Source organism: Momordica charantia (genome assembly GCF_013281855.1).
Source record: "Momordica charantia cultivar OHB3-1 chromosome 3 unlocalized genomic scaffold, Mcharantia_2.0 BLBB01000003.1, whole genome shotgun sequence".
Classification (NCBI taxonomy): domain Eukaryota; kingdom Viridiplantae; phylum Streptophyta; class Magnoliopsida; order Cucurbitales; family Cucurbitaceae; genus Momordica; species Momordica charantia.
The window spans coordinates 3,000,877-3,028,105 of record NW_028275161.1 but is presented as its reverse complement, the minus strand read 5'-3'; the positions used below and the strand labels follow the sequence as shown (position 1 = coordinate 3,028,105).

General features: G+C 33.4%; 2 protein-coding genes across 3 annotated transcripts; both read right to left on the bottom strand.

The window, feature by feature from the left end:
- Positions 1-1,254: 1,254 nt before the first annotated feature.
- Positions 1,255-3,604, bottom strand: LSM8 (Small nuclear ribonucleoprotein family protein). Its single transcript, XM_022299442.2, has 6 exons — positions 3,375-3,604; positions 3,173-3,266; positions 2,575-2,615; positions 2,403-2,477; positions 1,649-1,701; positions 1,255-1,504 (listed from the first exon to the last, which is right to left on the bottom strand). Exons 2-6 carry the CDS (start codon positions 3,207-3,209, stop codon positions 1,414-1,416), a joined length of 297 nt encoding a protein of 98 aa, XP_022155134.1. The 5' UTR covers positions 3,210-3,266; positions 3,375-3,604; the 3' UTR covers positions 1,255-1,413.
- A 982-nt stretch (positions 3,605-4,586) lies between these two features.
- Positions 4,587-10,997, bottom strand: LOC111022269 (Cwf18 pre-mRNA splicing factor). Of its 2 annotated transcripts, XM_022299438.2 has the most exons (5): positions 10,659-10,996; positions 9,908-10,068; positions 8,111-8,237; positions 7,896-8,010; positions 4,587-5,135 (listed from the first exon to the last, which is right to left on the bottom strand). In XM_022299438.2, the coding sequence occupies exons 2-5, from the start codon at positions 10,063-10,065 to the stop codon at positions 5,071-5,073; spliced, it is 465 nt and encodes a 154-aa protein (XP_022155130.1). In that variant the 5' UTR covers positions 10,066-10,068; positions 10,659-10,996; the 3' UTR covers positions 4,587-5,070. The 2 variants fall into 2 exon arrangements, with proteins under 2 accessions (XP_022155130.1, XP_022155131.1); XM_022299439.2 differs by lacking the exon at positions 7,896-8,010 and having other exon boundaries at positions 10,659-10,997.
- Positions 10,998-27,229: the final 16,232 nt, after the last annotated feature.

Sequence of the window (27,229 nt, the reverse complement as noted above, 5' to 3'; positions counted from 1 at the left end):
TTTAGAAACATATGGGCTCCTATGCAGAGAACCTGAGGTGGCTATAGAATTTGTAAAGAGATCTAAGAGATTGATTTGTATTCTCAACTTAAAAAAGAGATTAAATTTTCAACTGAATTTACGATTTAATAAAAATCTTACAAAAATTTAAAAATTAAATTTATCTAAGTTTAAAGGGCCAAACTAGAATCTATTAGAACCTAATTAATCTCGATTTAAACCCAATTGAAAGCTTCTTTTGTAACCATTCGATTAAGCTCATATTAATGCACCAAAAAAAATAGGGCATTTGATAACGTTTTCGTTTATTGTTTCTTGTTTCTCATGTCCTATTTCTTGTTTCTAATTATTTTAAAACTATAAATAAGAATGCATTTAGTAACCATTTTTATTTCTTGTTTCTTAATATAAAAGAACAAAAACAAAAAATTTGATAATCATTATTGTTTCTTGTTTTTTTCTTATTTTTTTCTTTTAGTACAACAACTTGTGGAAGTAAGGAGTCCTAACCCACAAACTCTTGGTCAGGAATATGTCTTAACTTTTATTTTTATTTTTAGTTAAAATAAAATTTAGTAGATATAATATAAAAAATATAACATATACTCGAAAAATGTAACTTACTAAAGAAAATATAATTTGCAGTATAATTTTTTTAATATAAAAGTCTAAATTATTTACTTTAAATTCAAAATATTTTTAATTTGAAAAATAGAAATATTTTATAAAAATATAAAAACATAAAATATAAATAACAAATAACAAAAATAAATAAATATAAATAACTAAAAATTTAAAAAAACAAATAAACAATAAAAGCAAAACTACTTTTTCTAATTTTCAAAATTTAGTCCTATTTTTTCTCAAAAAATAAGAAACACGACAAGAAACGGAAAATCGTTACCAAACAGACCCTTAACTTTATGACACTAAAAGGTTAAGATTGGTAATTGTTACCATTTCTTATTTCTCATTTTCAATAAAAATTTTCAAAATTATGTATGATTTTAAAAAATATCAAAATCAAGTTTCAATTTTTGGTTCATGTTTCCGTTGATAAAATCATTATTCTATCATTTTTTGCTCTTAAATATAACATAAAAGTTATGGAATTTTATTTTTCATATAAAACTTTTACTTTTTTAAATTTAATTTAAAATTCTAGAGAACGAGAAAACAATACAAACCATAAACCATACACAGTTACCGAACATAATTCTACTTTGAAAAAAGAGAGAACGAAAAACAAAACTATTACCAAACAGGTTGTAAATATCCTATTTAATATCCATATTCATAAAATAATACCCGCTATATAAACAAGCTGGAAAATGTGATGAAAGGTCAAAGCAAAAAACTTAAACAGCTTCACTTATTAATGGAAGCAACATGACTCAGAATAAACAGATCCAATTAATGAATCACAGGCTTCAGAGGATGAGCTCGCAATTTTGACAAGTCGAGATTAGAATCAAGTTCCTCATCTAGCTCCCCAACAATGCTTCTGCAAAAATTAAGACCCATTATGAATTTCAATAACTACGAAGTTTCTCCGTTCTGTGTGCATCTTTCATAAAAATTCTCATAGAATCGAGAGTGAAGTTTTAATTATGTACATGGAGGAAACAAAAAGTGAGATGGTAGTTACATATTGTCGCCTCGGATTATATATAGACCCAATACAAGTTGCTGAACGCCTTCCTGCAGATCAAGAGAAAGCATTGAGATATGAAAATGGGATTCAAACCATAAATGCATAATCTTAAATCTCTTGAAAGCCATCAAATTCAGAAATTGTGAGATTTGAGATTCAAGTGACCCAAATCTCATGTAGAGATGTCAATTTTTCCCGCGGGTCCCCGTTCCCCGCCCCTTGTTTAACCAAAGTATGCTCATGCTTCTAATTTTTAAATATAAACGGAAGACATAAATAACATTCAGCTAAGTATGTATTTTAGAGATTTGGACAAAAACAGAGAGACAGTAGCAGAAGCAGATATCATGGTCAAAACTCAAAGGTCTGCTCAGCACCAGTAAGTATAAGAAAGAAGGAAAGATATTATATTCTCTGTTAATGAGGGGAAAACTGAGATCCTCCACTTTCCTTCTAAACAAGTTTTCAAGGGATAAGAAATACAAATAGCAATCCCCCACAAGGAAAAAGAGCTAGGTGTAACTGATTAAACATTCAAAATAATATATGCAGAAGAAATTTTTCTAAAGAAACATTTAAACACATCCACAAATAGATGAAATAACATAAGAACAGAAGAACCACAGAGAGCAGAAAATGAACTATATGAATTCTCTACAGATTGAAAGAGTTCTTTCTGTCTAAACTAACAATCGATGAAAGAGTAGTAGAAAGTAGAAAACTCCAGCTATATGGTAATCACACAAACCTTGGTTGAGTAAACACGCTCATGAGATTCATCAAGGATAATATTTGTAGCCTGGTCAAATCCTTTCAACACCCCCTGAATAAAGTATCGTTGATAAGCTGCTAAAATACTATAAACACGAATTGTTTATGATGAAATACCAGACAAACTGGATGATGGTTCGTGAACATACCACTATATTGCGGCCGTCATTTGTGATAACCGATATTGTTTCTCGAAAAGATTAAAGGAAAGATTTAAGTACAAGAGGGTGAGAAGAGTAGTAACAATAAAGGAAAAGCTAGTCAACCAATATAGAATTCAATAATGAACGCTAAATACATCAATTTCTCAAAGTATTTACAATTACTGAGCCATTTTTACTTAGTTCGTTCACATGTCCTCCCATTAACAGCAAGGCTTTCTTCAGTATATTTCCAGATCATCTCTCTACGAGACGAATATTGTATCCCTTAATCAAGTTAAACATATTACATATGGAATGTATCATAGTTCTAATATTTCCTCCCTCCCCACATCCCAATTAATATTTGAAATTGTTCTTTATCCAAATGTATGATATTCTAGGTTTCATTTAATCAAGCAAAAAAGCATACAAATAGGTACTGCTAAATTGCCCAAAACAATTCATAACCAGATCAAAGGAAGTTGCACGCCTCAGAGGTCCAATAATTATTGTTGTAGGATAAATTACTCCATTTTCACACTGAAAGAACTACATATACATATAAAAACGAACAGTGTGAGAGTTTGTAAGTGAGATTGCTTACGATCAACCAGAGATTCAAGCCCAGGTCCACTCGCCATATTGAAGACCTTTACAGCGAGCTACGAGCTACTCTATATTATCAGCTGGGATAGATTCTGTCCAAGACAAAATGGAAATGGAAAAACCATTACATTTCAAGAACAAATTAGTTGCAGAAGAAGAAAACCAGCGCTATAGGCTGTTGAGGAAAGAAGATTACATACCTATAATCTGCTACTTCAAGCTTGAATTCAACGCGAAAGTGGGTCGCCGGAGAGCGTCGCAAGCAGTCGGTCGCCGATCGTCTGCTGCCTCGCCGGAGAGAGGAGAGGGCGAGGGGGTTCGTGCGCTGCTTCGTCACAGGTCGGGGCCGCGCCGCTGCGGGTCGTCGCCGGCGATGGAGGTCGTGGGGGCTGATGGTTTCACGAACAAAAAAGGGGGTTTTGATGAGAAAGAACTTTAGGGTTTCTGGTGTGATTAAGGAAGATGATGTCATAGGAGGGTTTTAGTGACCTCATAAATAGGAGGGTTTTTTTTTAGACATCATAAATAGGAAGGTTTAATGGTTCTTCTTCTCCTAATTTATTTTCCTTTCCAAATTTCAAAACCTATCTAAACTATTTAGAGAGTATTTGGTCCACGGGTTCGACTTAATTTTAGTATTTCAGGGATAAATATTCTTTTATTATTCATTTCACATCATTTTTTATACGATGCTGACGTGACAGGTAATGAATGAAATGAGTGTTCATACTTCCATAGTACTAGAAATTTTTCCTAGATAACATGTGTTTGTTTAAGCGTTTGAATAACCTCAAGTTTAAGTTGAGATTTAAGCCAACTGCATTTAGGGAAAAGAATATGGTTAAAGAAAATTAAATTTAAACAATAAGCTTAAACCAAATCAATAAATATTATTAATAAATACAATATATTTTAAATGAGGAAAATGTTTTTACACAAAAATTTATCTTCATTTTCATACAAGCAAATCTTCTTTTTTAATTTTACTCCGGATAAAACTTTATATTTATGTTTTCCTGAAATTTTAGTCCAATTTACAAACTCAAACTTGATTTGAAATATGTTTCTTAAAACAAATAATTTTTTTTGTTAAATGCAATATATAATTTTATTGGTAATAATCAAAATGTACCACCAAAATTCTTTACAAATTTCACACTAGAGAGCTTAAAATGAAATTTGGTACCATAATTTTTTATCCTATAGAAATGATTATATTATTTTATGTTATAAATTTTTTTTGGTTAAAATTAAAACAGATAAAACACAATATTTTATAATATATATTATTATAAAATTATTACAAAAGTTAAAGATGTATCTGAATAGATATATTAATTAATAATATTTTAGATTGAACTAAATATTTAAGGTTACCATTTTCAATTTGCAAATAGAAACACATATTCACCGACACTAAAAACATGAAATACTTCATTGAATATATTTATAGTTTAAGATGAACAACCAAATGCACCTAAATTTTACCAAACGGTAAACTTCATTTTACTTTAGTTGCAGTCAAAGAAACCACACTGATCATTCAGCAATGTAAAATGTAAATCAACAATCACAGAATCGTGGAGACTGCACCTCGCCTGATTTTGCTAATTCCAACTTCCGGCTTCCAACAGTGAATCCCTCATGGTACGAGGAGAACATAGACAGAGAACAAGTTGCCTCCAAACAACGAAAGGGTGATGAGACTTAATGTGATGTCTGCACATATTACGTCGATACAGGACCAAGGCGATGCCGAAAGGATGGTAACACCAAGGGGAACCTCGTACTTCTTCAGTCGTTCTGCATGGGTATCCATAGGGTCCAAAATAGAAAATTTGTCCAGAAGAAAATAGAAAACTTTAACCGCCCAAGCAAATAACCTCGAGCAGCGTACTATCCCTCTGTACCATTTTGGACATCATCTCCTTCAGCTGACTCCTTTTGCTTTTCCTGTTCCTCTACAAAAAAATTCAAAAGAATAAAGTTCACAATGGCAACCAGGTTACTCTAAATATGTAACCACTCTCTAATTTCAGTGTTTTCACATAATTTTGTACCATTTTTATGAAACAAACAACAATCCCTCTTTGCGACTGCCAATGCACACTAACTAGTAACTAATAAGAGCATCTTGGGAGGGTAAATTCAAATTCCCACCATATATTTGTGATGTAATATTCTCTGACAGAAAAAAGCAATCTAGCCAAGTAACTACTACGATTCAAGAAGAGAGGTAACTACTTTCGATGGCTTCATGAGCTCATCTCTTTTTTTTGCCCTTCGCTTATCAGTATATAAAGTTCATTACTAGAAGGATATGTTTCAAAAGCTCATCTCTTATGGTTTGTGCATGAAAAATTTTCAGAAGTCATATCCATGAAAGAAAATAGGGTAAAATATACTATGTTTGAGGTAGGTGTCTATTTGGTCCCTAAAGTTTTAGAAAGGACATTTTTCGTCCCGGATGTTTTGAGTAAGTATCTATTTGGTCCTTGAAATTTCAAAGTAGACCTTTTTAGTCCTGAAGTTTGAGAAATAGTTCTAAATTGTCCCTGAACTTATTTGACGGTTAGTTGACTAACACTAAAATGACATGGCAATTAAGTTGCTAATTGTATTGGCTGATTTGACAAAATTTATTAACTTGATAATATATTTGTGGATGATTGGCATTCTTTCTCTTTCCTCCTTCTCTTCCCATTCCTCTTCTCCGATGAGCCTCACCACTACCGCCGTCTAATCGCCGCCACCATTGGTAGTCCTTTCTCTCGCCCGTTGTCATCCCCTCGAATCAGTTGCCACCTCTTCCTCTTCCAGATCTAAAAGAGGAACTTCCTCTCCAAAATCTGGAAGAGGAGCGTTCCACGAAGGAAGAGGAAGGAAATGGAAGACTCTTCCTCTTCCACTTCCAGAAGAACCCCTCTTCGTGCTTCCTCTTCCACTGGAAAAGGAAGTAGGCAGCAGCAGCAAGCGTTAGTAAAAGCGGCGGGCAACAGTGGCAAAGAGACGGTGGTGGTGAGGCTCATTGTGAACCGAAGGAAAAGGAAGAGGAGAAGGAGGAGAGAGAAAGAAAAAAGGAAAAGAGTGAAAAAGTCCTAATCACCAACAAATATATTATTAAATTAATAAATTTTGCCAAATCAGCAAATACAATGAGTAACTTAACTGCCATGTCATTTTAGTGTTAGTCAACTCACGGTCAAATAAATTCAGGGCAGTGTTTTCGAGGCGCACCCAGACGAGCGCCTCAGGCGAGGGGCAAGGCGATTTCGCCTAGGAGCGCCTTAAATGGTGCCAAGGCGAGCGCCTTCGACCGGACCCTCGCCTTGGTGCGCCTCCCTGCGCCTGGGCGCGCCCTCGCCTTGTGACGAGGCGAGCGCCTCGTTGAAGCGAGGCGTTTCACGCTGCTTTTTTTTTTCTTTTTATGTTAAAAACCCACGAAAAACAACCCTGAAAACCAAATATCCACAGCCAAAAATCAAAATACCCACAGCCGAAAATTTCTTCGCTGTGTCCACCACTTTTGTCCTTGTATTATAATTTTTTCGATTTTTCTCTTCGATTCTTCCCATGTTTGCTTCAATTCTTCTTCAATTATTCAATTCTTCTTCGTCAATTCTTTAATTGAGAAAAGAACCAAACAATAGAACAGTAGAAGACAAAGAAGAAGAGTTGGAGAAAAAGAAGAATCAAGGAAGAAGTTGGAGAGCAATGGAAGAAGAATCAAAGAGAAATTTGAAAAACCAGCAAATTGAAATCATGTCGCTTCAGTTCTTCTCTCCTTTTCTTTTTTTACATTTCCAAGCCGTTCACCTTTTCTTTTTTACATTTCCAAGCCGCTCTCCTTTTCTTTTTTTATATTTCCAAGCCACACTAAACAAGTGCTAGCGCTAGAAAATTTACACCTGAAATAAAATTGCCATTGCCATCTGGTGGCAACACTTCCAAATGACAATAACCACTCCCTACTTTAATACATGGTTTAATTTAAATACAAATGTTTTTATATCTTTCTATTTAACCACTGTCTACTAATTTTTATAATTTATATTTTTAATTTTTCTTAAATATTAGAACTTAAGTTTTTAATTTTTCTTAATTATTTAAGTTAAACTTTATTTGCACATTAAAATGGTTGTACAAATATTTGCATCTAGAGTATTTTATTTTTTACTAAAATTACTATAGATAATATTTATTTATTATTTTATTAAATGCGTCTCGCTTCAGTCAGGCGTCGCCTTTTTATTGCCTCTTGCCTCAAGGCGATCAAAGGACTTGTCGCCTTGAGGTGCGCCTTGAGCCTCAAAAACACTGATTCAGGGACCATTTAGAACTATTTCTCAAACTTCATGGACCAAAAATATCTATTTTGAAATTTCAAGGACCAAATAGACACTTACTCCAAACTTCAGGACCAAAAATGTCCATTCTAAAACTTAAAGGACCAAATAGACACCTACATCAAATCTCAGGGACCAAAAGTGTATTTTACCCAAGAAAATATATTGAACCCCTAAATAGGATCAGGAAGCAAAAATGATATTATGTAGATGCTCATTGACTGGATAGATATCTCCTCTGACAAAGAAAATATATTCCACTTTGCTAAATACTATGCTACCTATCAACTGAAGGAAGAAGTAAAAAGGAACAAGAATAGAATAATGACTTATAAACACGTTTACATAGACCTCTAATTCAATATTACTACTTACTCATAAGCTTATATAGTGCTTTCTGAGTACGTCTTTCAAGCTTATCAAGCTTCTTCTGCACATCCCTTCTGAGGTCCCAGTTTGGTTTCTTTGGGGCAATATTTACAAATGGATCCTATAATTTTTACAATGGTATATGATTACCAGGAAAAGATTCAGAAAATAGGAGCATTGGCCAGTTTAAAAACATACAACAGCATAACTGATAAAACTACCTCTTTTAATTGTGGAGGTTCATTGGCAACAGGGTCCTCAAACTTTGGCAATACAGGTGGGGCAAGTTTACCCTCCTGAAGCTCTTTATCATGAGGGACATAGTTCCGAAATTTCATACTAAGATTACTGCAAATAAGTTGGAAATAATATCAGACTAAACATGTACCTGATAAAAGAATGATTGTTTATGTAGGAACACCTTTTTCCCCTAGCAAGAGAAAATCTATTGAAACACTTTTGAAAGTAAACATGAAAACGTATCTCAAAAGATAAATAAGCAGTTAAGTTGTATGCCATTGTTGTTGCAATCATCCCAAACTTTACAAGCACAAATGTTATCTGTTCACTTACATTTTATAACCTATAGCTAAGTTTCTAATACTAGAGAAAAGACACAACTAACTGATGGCAAGATACTTACATGAACATGCTTTGTATGAATTCTGTTCACTTACATTTTATAACCTATAGCTTAGTTTCTAATACTCTTTTATTTTTATTTTTTTTCTTGATAAGAAACTACGCTTTCATTGAGAAAAATGAAACAAGGAACAAGAAATACAAAGAGGGCCTACAAAAAGGCAGCCTAGAAGAAGGGAGCCCCCTAAAGAAAAGGGGGCCAATCCAAAAGAATGAATCCGAACGGATAATTACAAAAGGCCTTGGAATCAGAGCCCCATAACGAAGAAGTATTAAATCTAATGAGCTCCCAAACATAATCCACAAATTTCTCCACCCTTGACCCCCCCCTAAACAATTCCTCTCCAGCCAAATGCCCCAAAAAGTAGCCAAAAAACAAGCTTGCCACAAGAAACGCCCCCTATCCTGAAAAGGAGGGTGTAACAACACCTCCTCCATCATCGACCTTTTATCAAATACTTGGTCATCCTCGTGCTCTATTTGGACATTTTGTTGCCTATTATAGTTCTGTTCTGCAAATCGAAAGAAGATGGAGCTTACAAAGGAAGAAAGAAAAATGTAGTTTGTGCTACCACGATCATGCAGATACTGCTGCTATGGTAGTCGTTAGTTCTACAGAGCTTGGCTAAAAATGTCAGATACACAAAGATAAAGAGGCAGCTAAAGGCAGAGGAAAAAGAGAGGAAGGATAAATGGAAGGGAAAAAAAAGACAATGGACACAGATAAAGATGGTGACTTAAGGCAGAGGAAGAAGGAATTCACCATTCCTAGGAGAAGAAGACGACATTCTGGTTAGGAGCATATCACAAAATGAAATCTGTTATTTTTTCCTCTTCATCTCCTTCATGGTTTTCTTTCAATGGAATATTTGTTCAGTCAAGTCTCAATTTCTAAAAGTTATGAATAAGCCTCAATGGATTATTGTGCTTTTTTTTTTTTTGATAAAGAATGGATTATTGTGCATAAACTTCTCTATTGATTTCTTTTCACAATCCATTCATGTTTCTATATTCTTAAAGCTCCTAATCTATAGGTTGTAAATGAGTAGAACTATAGTTTAGGATCCTACATTAGGAGATGAGATTGTAGGCTCGATCCTGAAGAGCACAATTTAAAGAGAACATAGTTGAGGGAGGAAATTACAGTCAGAGAGTAGAATTATAACTGGACCTAATTGAACATTACAAATGTGTTAAAATGTGCTTAAAAGTGAAGTGATCCAAATCATGAATAGGAGAATATCACAAAAAAAATGTCATCAATCCAATCATTACTGATATCGACTTACTCAGAAAACGTAACGAAAAACCTTCTAGAAGAACTAACTTCTAGCATAGTAGATTGACTTTGATGGAAGAAAATGATATACACTCACGTTTCTTCAGTATCTTCAATAACACCATTATCTTTATCCTCGCCTCCAGAAGTCTTCTCATCCGGCGTGTTTAACAATTCCTGAGCAGCTCTGAGAGCTCTCAATCTCTCTTTACGAGCTGCAGCAACTTGTTCGACAGAGTCTTCTTCAGTAGCCATTGCCTAACGTATGTAAAACATCATATAAGAAAATAACTAAAGATATCATTCTCAGTTGTTCTCAAGAAAGGAACTATAACAATACCACAGTAATATTCATCAGAAGCTCTATAACATACTTTCTAGGCAATCATACATCATTCAACTAACAAAATTTCAGCATGCTACATACACAAACATGCATGTTTTAAACAAGTTCATACCACCCTATCAAATCACAACAACGCCAGCATGCTTTACAGTAAACATAGTCAACAAATACGTTTACCCAAACATCAAGCATATATTTCCAATCTACAAAATTCTCAACAATATCAGCGTGCTTTTACTAATACCCATAATCATGTATTTCCTCATAATCATCAAACAACAACATATTCAAGCAATTATAATCTACCAGAACCAACAAAAACACATCCGTCACGCCACATAACCCAGCAAAATCTTCTAAACCATAAACCAACATCCATAAAGAATTAATGAGAACCAATATCCAACATATATATCAATAGATATGATTAAAATCATAAGCATAATAAAACAAACAATTTGTAGAATCACAAGACAAACATGCCCAAGTAAGAACTACTTACAAAGGGTTCTAATCCGCTCCTAAACTCCACGAATTGGTCCCTAAACAAAAGAGATAAGGTTTTCTCGGTTAGGATTCGGGTTCGTGCAAGGGAGTTTCGTTTGTGCCGGCGTCGGATCGCCTGCAAGGAGTCGCCAATCGTCTGCTGCCTCGCCGGAGAGAGGAGAGGGCGAGGGGGTTCTACGCTGCTTCGTCACTGATCGGGGTCGCGCCGCTGCGGGTTGTCGCCGGCGAGGGAGGCCGTGGGGGCTGCTGGTTTCACAAACAAAAAAAGGGCGGTGGCGGCTGGCTTATGGGAGAGATGAGAAAGAGCTTAGGGTTTCTAGTGTGAGTAACTTCGAGGGCTTTTAGGGTTTTTGTTTTAAGGAGCGTTTAGCACACAGGGTTTTTTTTTTTTTTTTTTAATACAACATGTGGGAGTGGGAATTCGAACTCATGATCTCTTAGTCAGACATATATGTCTTAACAATTTAAGAGTTATATTCGACTTGACATTTAGCACACAGGTTAGACTTAGGTAGCATTGGTTTAGATAGCTAGAGTTTAAGTCTAACGTTCTGTAAGTCGTAGGTAGTTCGCATTTAGAAAAATTGTATTTTGGATGAAGTTTTAAGTAAGCCTTTTAACAATCATATGTTTGTGTGATAGGTAACTGCTTCAAATAAAAAAAGAATGAAATAGAAGCAAAATTTTGATACAGAGGGTTATTACTCTCTTGGAGCTCCTTTATCATGGTCTAATCAAATTGAAATCAAAGTTTTAAATGTCGATGTTGATGGAAATATCGATGTCGGTGAATATTTCTGTAAAAGTTATAGAAATTTAAATTAACAAATAAACATTTTCATATTTTTACATATGTTAAAAATAATTAATATTAATATTATGTATATAGTGACATTTTGTTAGATATTTTTTGTATTTTGGCGATTTTTTTATACTATGATGGAAATATCTATTTACCCCTAATATGTTATTGTTCAACCCATAAAAATATGGACATAGAACCGTGATTGAAATATGATATAGTGTATTCACAACAACTGTGAAGGTTTCTTCTAGAGCTGCCTAGTGGCAGTCTAGAAATCTATGTTAGGGGCTTAAATAAATAAATAAATATGTATACGCTAGTTTATATGTTTTGATATTAAGTTGGGTACATTAAAAACTTGTCTTTTAACTTTCAAATTTATACCTAATAGGATTCTAAAATTATAATTTTGTGTCTATTAAGTCCTTAAACTTTAAAAATATTCTAAAATGTTAGAGATTAATTAGATAAAAAAAAACTGAAATTTTGTTGACCCCTATTAAATTTAAAATTGAAACTTGAAACGTTCAAGAAGACATACACATTGTTTAAAGTTCTAGAACAAATACAACTCTTAAAGTTTATTAAACTCATAATTTAACAAGTTTGTTTAATAGAAATATTACTAAATTTTATATATTAGTAAGAAACACGTGCGGTGCACGTGAAATTTCATAGTTTTTATTTCAATGTTTAAAAATATAAAATTTAATTAAATAGTTAAAATTTATAATATAATTTGGTTTTTTATCTCTAAATGTTTACCTCACCAACTTTTTTCGTATTTTCAATGTTTATCTCATAAAACAACGTCTCAATAATTCTCATCACTCACTGATGTGATTAGTGTGACTAAAAGTATTATTCTTCAATTACTTAAATTTTTTTTCTAAAAAAAACACATATTCAGAGATTTTTCATCTTTTTTTTTTCCTAAACATAACAATAAGTAATACAACTTTGTTTCAATTTCTTATTTGAGTCATTGAAAAATAAAATGACAAAAAAAAGTGAGAGATAGAGATGCATTCAGGACAGCCATTCTTTTCCATGTTTGAGTTTCGGTCCAATTCCTTGTCCGAGCTCGTCGGGAATGGCAACCACAGCCATGTTCAGATGAATTACTCAAGCTATTTTCATCACACGATGATCACCTTACCAAGGAGGAGGTCATTGAGAGAGTCCTCGCGGTTACCAAGTGTCATCCCAAAGTGGATCCGTCCAAGGTGATTCGATCTTATCACTAATTTTCACTTTTTTTTTTCTAGTTCATTGAGTCGTTTGGAAAAAAAAAACTAAAAAAATTGAATATTCAATCAAACAATCTAACTAAATATAAGAAAATACAAGACATTGACTAAAAGAGAAAATTTACATACCGAAAGAGAAAAGAAATTCAAGTTTTGATGAAGAAAATGTTGGGAGAAAGAGTAAGAAAAAACTCTTTATATATTTGTAGAAAATAAGAAGTTACAAAACTTTTGAAATTTCTTATTAATTATAATTCAAAATAAGATATAACTTTTTAACATAGAAATAAAGAGACAAAACCCTCCATATTCTAACTCTTTATATTCTAACCTTTAAGAGGGATAGTTTATTAGAAAGAGAAAATTAATTTGAGAAATGTAAAATTTGTAACAATGGAGATTAAATATTTTAAAAGAAATGAAAAAAAGAGAAAGTGGCGTGGGAGGGAGAGAAATAAGGAGTGAGAGAGAAAATTTTATAGTTGAAAGACAAAATTACTCTCAAAATATATATCAGAATTTTCAAATTAAAAGGACAAAATAAGGAGAAAAAGTTTCTCCCTATAGCCCTTTTTATATATACTATAGATATAGATAAGTTTAGAAGAAAGAGAATGAAACTTACCAAGACAATTATTTTTCATACTTGTAGATATTTTAGGATAAATTTAAATTATTTTAAAAAATATGACCTACAATGTAAATTTATTAGATATGGAAGTCTAAATTATTTACTTTAAATGGAAAAAGAACTTTTATATTTTATTAAATAATGAAAATAAAAAGGGAAATCTTTAGAAATGGCTACCATTAAGAAAAATGGCATTTTAGAAAAGGAAAGGGAACAACTCATAGAAGGAGGCTGACAGAGGAATGAAGGAGGCGGGAAGCTACCGCTTCTAGAATGCAAGCAACTCCTTAGAGCGTACCACTATTGAAATAATAAAAAAAGGTTGATGGATGAAGTAATCGGAGTGACAAATGATTACGGTTGTAAAACCGGAGAAATCTGGAACCGTCGGTGACTTTTTGAATCAAAGTAGCGACGAGCCGAGTACTATGACTACAGGGGGAAGCAAAGCTTCTACGACAGCTTCGCTTCCTCGTCGCTTCTTTTCTTTCTGGCGACTAGCTTCTCAAGTGGGTGGCTTGGTAAGCAAGCTACCTTCAACATCGGTCAAATCCCTATCAATAATAGGCCGGAATGGTGGGGAAGGATGCCCTCCCTACTTTAATGGAAAGGGGGGAATCGCATTTCACAACCGCTCCTCTACAACTACCTTTCACCCAACATGATCACGAACGAAGACAGATAATTGCGTAGATGCCAAAATTTTTCTAAATTGCATGTCATGGCCAGATTTGACTTTCTAAAATTTAGAAGGATATTACATATTTACCCCTCCACACATTTCATGTCCATAGTACCCTTGCAGCATTTCTCCATTTTACCAATCCACACGTTTTCAATCTCCCACATTCGACAGATCAATGTTCACACGAAATCCCTCAAATCTCTCCCCAAACTAGCAAAATGTTATGAGACTTATTGAAACCAACTACAAAATCTACGTAATCCCTAAACTCTTTCCACAAAATTGAAACCACCAAATCTACCTATATCATTCAAATTAGTTTAAAATATTATTAATTTCTTTTTAACAAATATAACTAATTGGTTTGAAAATTCACTGATTATTTTGTTTCTTCGCGTTTTTTGTCGATATATTGCATATGTTATTTTATATATATACCCGGTCAATGACCATCAGTCCGAAGTCCAAGTACAGAGCAACCAATTTGAAGTTGATATTTTTAACCGTACATTCACATATAGACAATGGAACTTAGACTTGATCTCATGCCCACATGTGCATGTCTTGCTATTGGTCAGAGAGGATGACATACATCCAATTGGTCAGACTTACAACATTGCGTCAACAGTTGGTCAAGATGAGAGAGACATCCCCATTCAAATGTAAAGCGCTCTGTTGGTAGGCTATGGAAAAAGAGATTTGTTGCTCTTGTTGAAAAGAGATCAACAGTAAAATGTGGTAGATGTGGTCGATCATGACACAATCGGAGACGGTGTAAAAACACACTTTGACATTTGTTTTGTTCTTTGTTTTAACTTAATTGTAATCTTCACTGTCTTTTTTATAATAAAGAATGAGAGTTATTTTATTATTTGTTTCCCAGTCAACAATTACATCATCACCAATTTGGGGGCTGGATAGAATATCGTCACAATCAATTGCCTTATATAAGTTGTATTTTGATAACGTAGTATTAAACAGTCCATATACATAGTATATATATGTAGCTACTTCATGGTCAAAAGGAAGCATATAAAATCAGCATAAGAGAATCCAACATCTGGTCATGAAATGCAATTAGATATAGGATTAAATTGTCCATACACCATATAAGTATGTAGTTACCCCATTTTCAAAAGAAATCATAAAGAAGTTACAACTAGTGGTAACTTCCTGATCCTGCAAGTCAAAAATAGGCACCAATTGCCTTGCCTTTAACCATATCTACATGGGGAAGAAGATGAGTTTCAACATATTATAAGACGCTAACGAATTACCCAAAATAAAGAAGACATGGAAGTATTAAACTACGGCTTTTGAAATGAATACATCAAGATTTTGAAAGAATGTTTATTCAAAAAGGGAAGTGAGGAAGTTCCTATACTATCTCACAAAATAAGTAAGAGATGTCAATACGACGGGATAGATATAGAGTTCTACAGATGACCATTTTGTGGTTATCCTTGTCCAAAAACAGTTGTAGATATTATCTTTGAACATTGATTATAGAAAACCAATATTCATCAACTTGGGTTTCCATGGTTATGAGGAATAAGAGAAAGGATATAAGATTACAAAAAAAAAAAAAACGAGAATGACAGATGTAAAACGGTGAGGGGACTCTTTGTATTTATTTACTGCCTATATTATGTAAAGAAGATTCGTTTACTGAGGAATATGTTCAGTGGTGAGGGAGCTCTTTGTTTCCATGGTCGTTAGGAATATGTTCAGCTTTGTATTTATTTGAAACATTTGCATTGATAGGGTTCCTAAATAACATTAAATTAGATTTACCCAATATATACACAAAATATAGTTTTAAAATAAAGATTTGGGGTTATGTAAACCATATAGGTTTTCTAAAAAATATGACATATCTAAACAATATTAAAACAATGATATTTTAAACCTTAAGTTTTAGATTTCAATTATATCTCCAACAAAATCAAAAAAAAAAAAAGGAAATATGTTAGAAATTACAAAAAACAACGTTTTATTATAAAAACAACATCTATTAGATCTAATTTTGATGTGTAGGCTCAATGTTGTCTTCTACAAAATCTAGCACACCACAAAAACTATATTCAAGAAATCCAAACTCGCATATGCCCCAGAAACTCCATAAAAAAGACATGCACTAATGGTGAACATATATCCGACGATGAAGACATGCACAAATCTTTCTACACAATGACACCAACAGATTTGTTCTTTAGAGGATGAGTACAAGAAAAAGCTGTCTTCCGCAATGAAAGACGATTGTTCATTTTTTTGGAGGAAAAATGATTTCGTGATATGGTATGATCACAAAACCTCCATAATACATTGTTTAGTATTACATCGCCAACTTTCTTTTAGTAATTTTGAATATTTTAATACTAAATTACATTCTCATATAACTTAAATGAAATCTTTATTAAGTTCATAGTTCATCTTTCACATTTTTTTTTAATTTAGAATTTCAATGTGAGATCCTTAACATGCCCCTCAAGATCGTAATCCTTTTGACTCATCGATCTTGGCCGGATCCCATTTTTGGACTGGTTGCTCGTTTGAGCGTTTTGGGCTCTGATACCATATTAACATTCATGGGGTTCCATCTCAAAACCAATTGGCAATGAGAAAAGTTGTCCACAACTATTATAAACCCTTGTTAAGTCCCTTTTCTTTTCAATGTGGGATCCTTAACACAAAGAATCAAATCAAAATAATATCCATGTTAATTTTTTAAACATCGATTCTATATATTTGGTCTCCTTAAACTATTATCTACTTTTTTTTAGGTATAAGTTGCTTAGAAATTTCCTAAAATCAAGTTAATGTATGACTTTATTGTGTGAGGGTATATCTGTTTCAAATAAAATGTAAAATCGTACGATAGTTTTGGCTATTTCGTTTCAAGGGCATATATGTCATGAATAAAAATAGAAATTGGATCATAACAGTAAATTAGCCACTATCACAATATTTGATACTTTTGGCAATTTTTCAAAACGTATTATTTTTTATAGTCATCCATCTAGTTAGCCGAAATAAAAATTCCTTTTCCACACAAAGTAGTATGTACCAATAAAAATTTCTTTTTCATAAAAATATATGTATATACTCGTAATAAAAAAGAAAATACCAGGGAAATCATGAGTTTAAAATAGTCTAATAGATTAGAAATCTATTAAATAAAAAAAAATGAAAAATGTTGGACACCTATTAGATTTTAAATTGAAATTATGAAGAGTTATTAAATATTTTTTTTAAAGATGAGAACCTATTAGGCACAATTAAGTAGACTAAACTCATAATTTAACAAAGTTTAGTTGAATAGAAGTATTACTAAATTATATATATAATTTTACAAGAAAGAGAATCAACTTTAATAATCAGTTCAACTTTAATAATCTCTCATTAATCAGGGAGAGTTCTCCTTAATTGATAGAAGGATAATACAACTCTATTTAAAGAGTTGAAAAATACACTTGATGGAGAACTTAGTAACAACTATTTAAGACCCAATAAAGTTCTTGTTTCTTATTTTTTGTTTCCAATTTTCTTAAGAAATTTAAGCAGTTTTGTAACTATGTTCCTTATTTGTCATTTTTTTTTGGGAACATTCTCAAAATTTTATATAAATGTTGGAAACAACCAAAACAAGTTTCTTCTTTCGTGTTCTCATTTCCAATTTATTCAAAAAAAATATTGTTTTTTTTTATCATACTTGAATTTATAGATGTTGAGGCTATGCAATTTATTTTTCTTTATTAAAACTTAAGAAACAGAAACATTACCAAATGAGCCCTTAACTAACTAAAACAATAAAATAACAGCAAATACAAAGAAAACTAATTGCTGATCAATTAGTTAATATTCCCCCTCAAACAAAAGCACCAATATCAGGCACGAGTTTGGATCGAAGATAGAGCAATCGTGGACTAGGATGTGGTTTGGTAAAGAGATAAGCCAACTACTCAATAGTTGAAAGATAAAGAAGGTCAATGTCTTTTCGCACAACCCGTTCACGGATCAAGTGGAAGTTAATCTCGATATATGCTTTATTTGGCCATGGAAGACAGGGTTGCGAGCTAATTGTATTGCAGAAAGATTATCACGCTAGAACAATGATGGTTTACTGCTAAACAACAAAAGATCTTGAAGAAGTTGTCGTGGCCAAGAGAGCTTAGCTGCAATGGAGGCGAGAGATCGATACTCCGCTTCAGTGGAACTTTGAGATATGGTGGACTGGTTCTTGGTACCCCATGATATTGGATTTGGATCAAGATAGGTTACATAGCTGGAGGTAGATATGCGATCAATGGTATTGTTGGGAATGACTAAGAAAAAAATATGTTTTACAAAGCAAATTGGTTTTTTTGGAGACTACGTTTTATTGTGTTTTGATAACCGTTATTTTATAATTAAACATTTGGTTTTCATGACATTAATTTGTAACTATTGTAACAATTATAAACTAATTGAGTCTATTAATTACGTTTAATTTATATCAGTTTGCTTTTCACCCATATATATAGGTTTGTTGGTTTTTGAAGGAGAGATATAGAATAACAAAAATTATTTCCACATGTTTTCTAATGTTTTTCTCTTGGTTCTTTACAAAAATTTGAGCTAGTTTTTCGATTCCAATTCGTTCTGACGAGTGCACGTCCTAGTTAGGTGTTGTGTTAACCTTGGGGAGCAACCAACTATATACGATTTAGCACCATGGTCGTGCCGAAATTGCTTTCAAGGCAGTGGTCATCCCACCCCACAATAATCATTTTCATCTAAAAGTTCCTTATTTTTCCAACAGGTATCTCCTGCCCAGTCCGAATCAGAGCATGCAGAAAGTCTCAAACAATTGGATGTGCCCTTCTTGAATATTATGCCCTTATGAAGAGTGCCATTAAGCTACCTCAATACCCGTTTAGTAACCACCAAATAAGAGTTATAAGGAGAACGAACATATTGTGAAAGTTTGCTGACAGTAAACAAAATGTTGGGTCGAGAAAATGTGAGATAGTGTAATGCCCTAATGAGACTTCTATAAGTTTGTGCATCTTCAAGGGAACAGGCTGTCCCGTATAACAAGTAGTAGACAAGCAAAAAGGAGTAGAGCAGGCCTCAGCAGAGAGCATACCAAAATTGTTTAATTCCCTAGTATACTTTGCTTGATTCATAAGAAGACCGTTACTGGTTCGAGATATTTCTAACATAAGAAATTACTTTAAATGTCCAAGGTTAGTCATATCAAATTGTTGCTTGAGTTGAAGAACAAGAGAGTCAATATAATGTTGGCTAGAACCACCGACACTAATAATATAATGTCATCTATATAAAGCAACAAATATGTGATAGATCCATCAAAATTACAAATAAATAGAGAACATTCGACAGAAGATGCAACAAAACCGAGAGTGAGCAAATGAGTCGTAAAATAGTCAAACCAATCCCATGAAGCTTACTTCAGGTCGTACAAAGATTTAAGCAGCTTACACAAGTGTGTTGAGTGAGAGGGATCAACAAAACCTTATGGCTTGGGACATGTAGACTTCTTTTTGGAGTTCATCATGAAGAAAAGCATTCTTCACATCAAGCTATCGAAGAGGCCAACCAAACTGAGCTACCAATGATAGAAATGACGAGAACAGTAGGTTTCTTGACAATTGGACTAAATGTTTCATCATAGTTAATACCCTCCTCTTAGTGATAGCCCTTAACAATGCGTGCCTTATATCGAGCAATACTCCTATCAGGATTACGTTTGATCCGATAGACCCATTTACAACCAACTATATTCTTATTGGGAGGTAGAGGAGTGAGACACCAAGTGTTGTGTTGAAGTAAAGCATTAAATTCATCTACCATGGCGTGTTTCCAAACTGGAAGTTTTAAGGCCTTGGTAAAGGAAGAAGGTTCTTCTTCAGTAGTAGAAACATTTGCCAAAAACAGCTTCCTCTTAAAAATACAATTATTACTCATTGTTTGCCCATATGATGTACGTTAACAGAATGAGGTGGGGTGGATCAGAATTAGAAGCTTGTATTTCTATGGTGGTAGTTGGAATGGAAGTGAGCAGACGAATCAGTAAAATTGGCAGAGTCATATGGAACACTTCCTAAGGATCCAAAAGGTGGTGCAGGGATAGTATCTCTAAATTGCTATGCAAATTGTGGTACATTAGGTTAACATTAATGAAGAAGGAAAAAGAAAAGGAAGTATGCAAGGGGGATCAAATGAGACAACATATGAAGTAGTAGTAGATACAGGCAACAAGAAAGAAATAGAGGCAAAAAGAAAAATGATTTCGTTAAAGATGACATGTCGATTGGTGTAAATACGTACGGTGCTCATGTTGTAACAAAAATATCCTTTAGGATCAAGCAAATACCTGAGGAATATGCATTTAGTAGATCATTAGCTACTCAGTAAATTTCGTGCTACTGTCAATAGTAAATTTCGTGTTGCTATCCTTTAGAATCCATTTTTCCAAAAGAACAAATCAAATGAACATTTAAATTTAATCTTGTCAGAGAAATAAAGAGAAAGAAATAAATAATTCGAGAGTAAAAACTTTCCATTTAGCTTATGGTCCAGTTAGAATGATTTTTGTAATTAGTAGCCTAAGATTTCTTTTCTAATTCTATTCATTTAACAAAAACGATATGTCTTTCGATCCATAAATAATAATAATAATAATAATTGTTATGAATGAATTGGAAAAAGTGCCCATACGAGAACAACCCTTAAATAGAATTCCTTTCGTGGAAAATTTTTTACAAATTCATAGAAGGGCAAAAAGAAACAAAAACAATAATAAAACCTTATAAAAAATTTTGGGTTCTTCGTAGGATAGGATACTGACCTTTTGTAGTGTCGCAGCGGAATCTGCGAAAACTAAGTAGCAATCGAAGATCAATCACCAATTAACAAATCTCACGTTTCACCGCCTGAATTCTTCCCGTGGTAAAGAATTTGAGACAACAGAAGTCTATGTTCTATTTATCAAATTCTCTCTGTATTTTTTTTTCTCAAACACACCCCCACACCCATGTATCACACACACACACATTGGTATAATGAGAGAGAGATGAGAGATTTTAGGGGGAGGAGCAATTACTTAACTGCTCTCCCATTTCAAATTTAAATTGAATTTGAATTTTGGATTTTAATAAATCCTACATCTCCTACTCGCACGTAATTTACTTTTATTGTGGGCGGACCATAAAAAAAACTATGTTCCATCTTCTTATGGGGCTCTTTTAATATCTCAAAAAATAGGAAATACGTTCCAGTTTACCAACATCAAAATCATATAAGAAAAACAGGTCGTGTGACCGTCATACTTTAATTTTGAGAGCGAGTCACTTTACAACTGTTAAGTATGTAAAGTAACTTGAATAATTGAGTAGAGTCAGTATGAAGTGCCTTAGAGTCATTTAGTCGTATTTATCACAACTCATGATTTCTTTTGAAATATTAATTTCATATATGTGTATTCACAATTATATTACAAAAATATAATTGGTCGACCTGTAAATACACTATAATGTGACACTCGAAATGATATTCCCTTTCCTAAAAGATTTCCATTCCCAAACAACTAGGTAGGTCCCATTAGATTGAATCATTCATGACCATTGACAACCTCCCTAAGAAAAACTAACATTGCAATAGAACTTCCAAATTTTAACCAAAAAGGTCATAAGGGTACTTATTGAGATTTCTTATTCTCACTGGTCTCACAAAACAAAGAAGTAAAGATCAATTAACTTCTGCTACCCTTGGTGGTCAAATTGTGCATACGTGGTATGAAACACGTGTTACAGTATTTTACTCTATCTCGTTAGAGCACATGTCTCAACTAAATACTATACATATGATAGTTCATATATACTCAATATCTAACTTGAGTCCACAACATTACCGTAATAATTTATCAACTAATGATAACAGGATTTCCATCTGGCGTTCAAAGACAGTTTAAGGTGAATAGTGAGATTTGTCACATTCGATCATAATATGATCTCTTTTTAATCACATATCAAGGCGATATCTCATTTTAAGGTTGCACTTGCTCTCATATTTTACTTTACTACTACAACAATAAAATTGTTTAAAATTATCTCATTTCTAACTGACAGCAAGTCATATAGAAGTGATTGCTTGTGTGAGAGAGCCAATCTACTGTCCTACATACTTCTCATCAAATGTACTAAACATTTTGTGTGCATGCATAATAAAGTACAAAACTTTATTCCATAGTTTAAAATACACAATACAATTTGTTTCGAAACACAAACTTAAAGTCTTCGCAATCCTAAAGATTTACTATGGCTATTAAATACATCTCTAGGAATAGGCTTAGTAAAGGGGTTTGCAACCATGTTGCTCGTTGATATATATTGCACATTTACTTCTTTTTGTGCAATCATATCTTCAACAAAATTGCATTTGATATCTATATGCTTTGTCTTAGAGTGATATTTGGGATCCTTCGTGGAAAATATAGTAGCCGACTATCACTGTTTACCAATACTAAGTTAGACGTACTTTCTTTAAATCCCAAATGACTTAAAAATCTCTTAAGCCATACTATTTCTTATACCGCCGCTAAAAATGCCACAAATTTAGCTTCCATGGTAGACAAGTTTATACAAGTTTGTTTTTTGCTACTCCAAGATATTGCTCCATTATTGAGTAAGAAGAGATATCTCGAAGTGGATTTTCTTTCATCCATATCCCATCCTCAATCAGTATCTTAGTAACCTTCTAATTCTGAATTGTTTCCTCGGTAGCACAGTGAATAATTCATAGTGCCTTCGGGATACCGAAGTATTCTCTTAATCCATTTCCAATAGGGTTAGCTAGGGTTTGACTGGTATCTGCTTACCATGCCAACAGCAAATCAGATATCTGGTCTCGTATACATCATAACATACATGAGGCTTCCAATAGCACTCTGGTAAGGAACTTTTCTCATAAGCTTTATTTCTTCAAGCGTCGTAGAACACATTCTTTGGCTCAAATTTTTGCCTTTTGCGATAGGAGTATCAATGATTGTGCAGTCTTGCTTATTAAACATTTCAAGAATTTTTTGGATGTATTGGCCTTGTGACAAGGCCAACATCTTTTTGGGGTGATCTCTTTCAATCTTAAATCCAAGTATATAAACTACCTCACCCATGTCTTTCATTTGAAAGTTTGAGGATAACCATTCCTTAATGGCTAACATATACTCCTTATCCTTTCCAGCCTATAGTATGTTATCCACATATAGTTAAAGATACTTAGCTACAAGTCTGGCTTTATAACTTTCAATAGAGCCATTGGTCTTGTGCTTAATCTTAAGAATTCACTTGCTACCAATAGATTTGCATCATTTTGGGAGATTGACTAACTCCCAAACATTATTAACTTTCATTGACTCAATTTCTTCTTCCATTGCTTTCATCCATTTATCTTTATTGGGACATCGAATAACTTCTTGATCACTTCTTTGCTCTTCATCATCATCAGGTGTAATCATATAAATTTCATCATCAAAATGACGTTTCGGTATTCTACCACGATTACTACGCCTTATTTGTGGTTATGTTGATTGTTCACGTGTTGATTCCATTGAATCACGTGACAATTGATCAATTGAGTCACAAGTGGTCTGTGGTTCGTCCAAATCACACGTAGTGTTCAGACATCTCCCACTTGGACGAGATACTATTGGTACAGTACTGAGACTACAAATGGATATGATGAAAGAAAATCATTTTGATTATAATTTTCAAATAGGGATATCTCATCACTGATTTCACCTTTCTTCGGAAAATCATTCTCCAAGAAAGTAACATCTCGTGATTCAAATTCAGTTACACTCCCACTTTCTTGTTCACCAATGAACACATATCCTTTTGAGTGTTCCGAGTATCTTATAAATATATTCCTTTTTACCTCTTGGACCTAATTTTCCATGTGGATGGGATGCCTCATGTACATAAGCAGCACAACCCCATGGCCTTAGACCACTCAGGTCGGGTTTTCAAACAATCCATAACTTATAAGTGTGGAAGCAATAGATTTGGAAGACATATGATTAAGGATCTAAGCAGCGGTCAATAGAGTATCATCCCAAAAGGTGATTGGAAATTTCACTTGAACCATCATTGACCTGACCATTTCAAGAAGAGATATATAATCTTCTTTCAGCTACTCCATTCTGTTGTGGTGTTCAAGGATTAGTTAGCTGCCTTACTATACCATTTTCGTCACATATTTGCCTAAACTAATTAGACAGATGTTCACGCCATCGGTCAGTTCTTAAGGCCTTAACCTTTTTATTTAATTGATTTTCCACCAAGTTTACAAATTTTCTAAAACATTCTTATGCTTTAGACTTGTGGGAAATCAATAAACATGACCATAACGTGTGAAATCGTCTATGAAAGTGATAAAATATTCACTTCCATGTCTAGAATTTATACTTATGGGTCCACAAATATTACAATGAATTAATTGCAATGGATTTTCAACCCTAATTCTTTTACCAAATGGTTTTCTTGTCATTTTTCCTGCCAGACAGTTTTCACATAAGGTAATTCTATTTTGTAAAATTGACCTAATAAACCTTTATTAGCCAATCTAGCCATTCTATGTTGACCTATATGACCTAATCTAGCATGCCACATGGTCATGTCAACATTGGCATCAACAGAAGATGTTATCAGGGAAAAACTTGCATAATTGTAAGATATCGTCTCAACAACATTCAATACAATAAAACTATTAAAAATAAAACCATAACGAAAAAGTATATTGTTCAAAGACATAGTTAATAAGTTTCTAGTAAAAGAAAAAGTGTAATCAAGTTTAAGAAGGATAGTAAAAAAAACAAATTTCGTCCAATATCAGGTGTATGAGTGGGTAATCGTCTAATGTTGCCGGAGGGGCTGGATAACACCAAACCGAGGAAAGGAAACGTCAAGAAGCTTGCTGGCGTCGCAGATCTGGGCGCGGGGTCACCGGAGGAACGACGTCCGATGTTGCCGCCGCTGTCCGGTTTTGCTCGGAATGCGTCGCCGCCGTGGAGAGGGCCCACCGGGGTTGCGCGCGTCGTCGGAGGTAGCAGTAGAGGCGTCCGATTCTGCTCAGAACGCGTCGCCGCCGTGGGGCCCGTGCGTCGTGCGCCGCCGCGAGCTGCTGTAGGAGGACGCCGGCGTGGAGGAGCTGCTGCTGCTGTGCCGCTTCGCCGGAGAAGAAGGCCGCCGGCTGGACGAGAAGAAGGAGGAGAAGCTTGGGGGGCTGTCGGCTAGGGATGGGGAAGAAACAAAGGGAGGGAAAAGAGAAGAAGAAAAGTGTTAGGGTTTTTCCCTTTTTGGTTTTGATTTAAGACAATTTTCCCATTAAGCCCAATCATCCAAGCCCAAAGAAGGAGAAGTCCATTCCCTCAACCCAAGAACCAACATACCAAGCTCGGTTAATATTCATTTAATTGGATTGTTAGAGCCCGATAATTATCGATAAATTAAATTAACATTCACTTTGAAATTTAAATGAAAAAATATCTCCCAATTCGACACTAACTAACCTGAGGGACTCGGGGCGTTACAAGGTACTTCACACTTAAGAACTGACGAAGACATGCGATTAATCAAGAAGCAAGCCGTCGACACAGCATCAGCCCAAAAGTATTTTGGAACATGCATTTGAAACATTAAGGCCCTTGCTGTTTCGAGAAGATGTCTATTTTTTGTTTCTGCAACTCCATTTTGAGACGGAGTATCAACACACGAGGATTGATGAATAATACCATGTTCACTTAAATAGGAGCCAAGAGAACCAGAAAAATAATATTCCTTACCATTATCACTCCGTAGAACTTTAAGAGAGCCACCAAATTGAGTTCGAATTTCAGCATGAAAGTTACGAAAATGAGAAAGTAACTCAGAACGATGTTTCATCAAATATAACCAAGTTACATAAGAGAAATCATCGAAAAAAGTAACAAAATACCGAAATCCGTTACTTATATAACTTCTTATATGATTATATGATTTACCATTTATTGATTTATCACTGATATAGTCATGATCTATGTCAGATATAACACTGATGTACCTATAATATATTTTATATGTAGTATATCAATGTGATATACTATCTGATATGCTTCCTATTATAATATAATGAAGAACATAAACACTTCATTAATTTAAAATAAAAAGAATAACGAGATGAACAAAAAACATATTAAATACGGTAAGAAATTTTTGGAATTCTAAAAAATTGAACCCTAAATTGCAAAGAAAAATCCCAATGATGAACAAAAAACCTATTAAATATGGTATATGTCTGATATACGTCTGATATACTATTGATATGATATTCTAACATACCTGATGTGAGTTTCTATGTAATATATTTCCAATATACTATTGATATGATATTCCGGTATACTTGGATATGTATGGGATATACTACTGATATGAGTGTTTGATATATTTGAAATATAAATGTATGATATACATTTGATATACTAATGATATGAGTATCTGATATGCTGCTGATTTATCTTTTATCTACTTTGTTGATATACCTATGACATATTTTGATATATTATATTTTACTTTAATAGGATAATCAAATATGGTATTCTAAGGTTAAAGTACAACAATACTCTAAATTAGAAACAACGAACAACATCTTGAAAATACTTTCACCAATCAACAAATAACATAGAATAAATAGCAATGATAAAATATATCAATTAATATAAGCAGCCAATATACCATGTATTGAGTATATCAATTATAGATATATTTAATATAAAATATATAATTGTGATATACCTCACTGATAACAAACCCTAATGAATCCTTTTTAAAAAAGGATTAACATAAAAAGATGAAGGTTTAATAAAACTCTTACTTTTTATTTTTTTAAATTCTAAGAACAAATTATCTTTTAAAAATAATTTCTAAAACAAAAAGGTTTATCCTTGAGAAAATAAAAGAAAACAACTAAATAAAAATAATAATTTAAATATATATATATATATATATATATATATATTTTCGGTTGTTACATGATTTCCCATTCACAGTAATTTCGAAAATCACCATTGACGTTCACATTTACGTTCCTATCAAGTTTTCTTTCTCATTTTCAGTAAGTATCAAATTTTTTTCTCATTTTCCATGTATGCCAATACCTA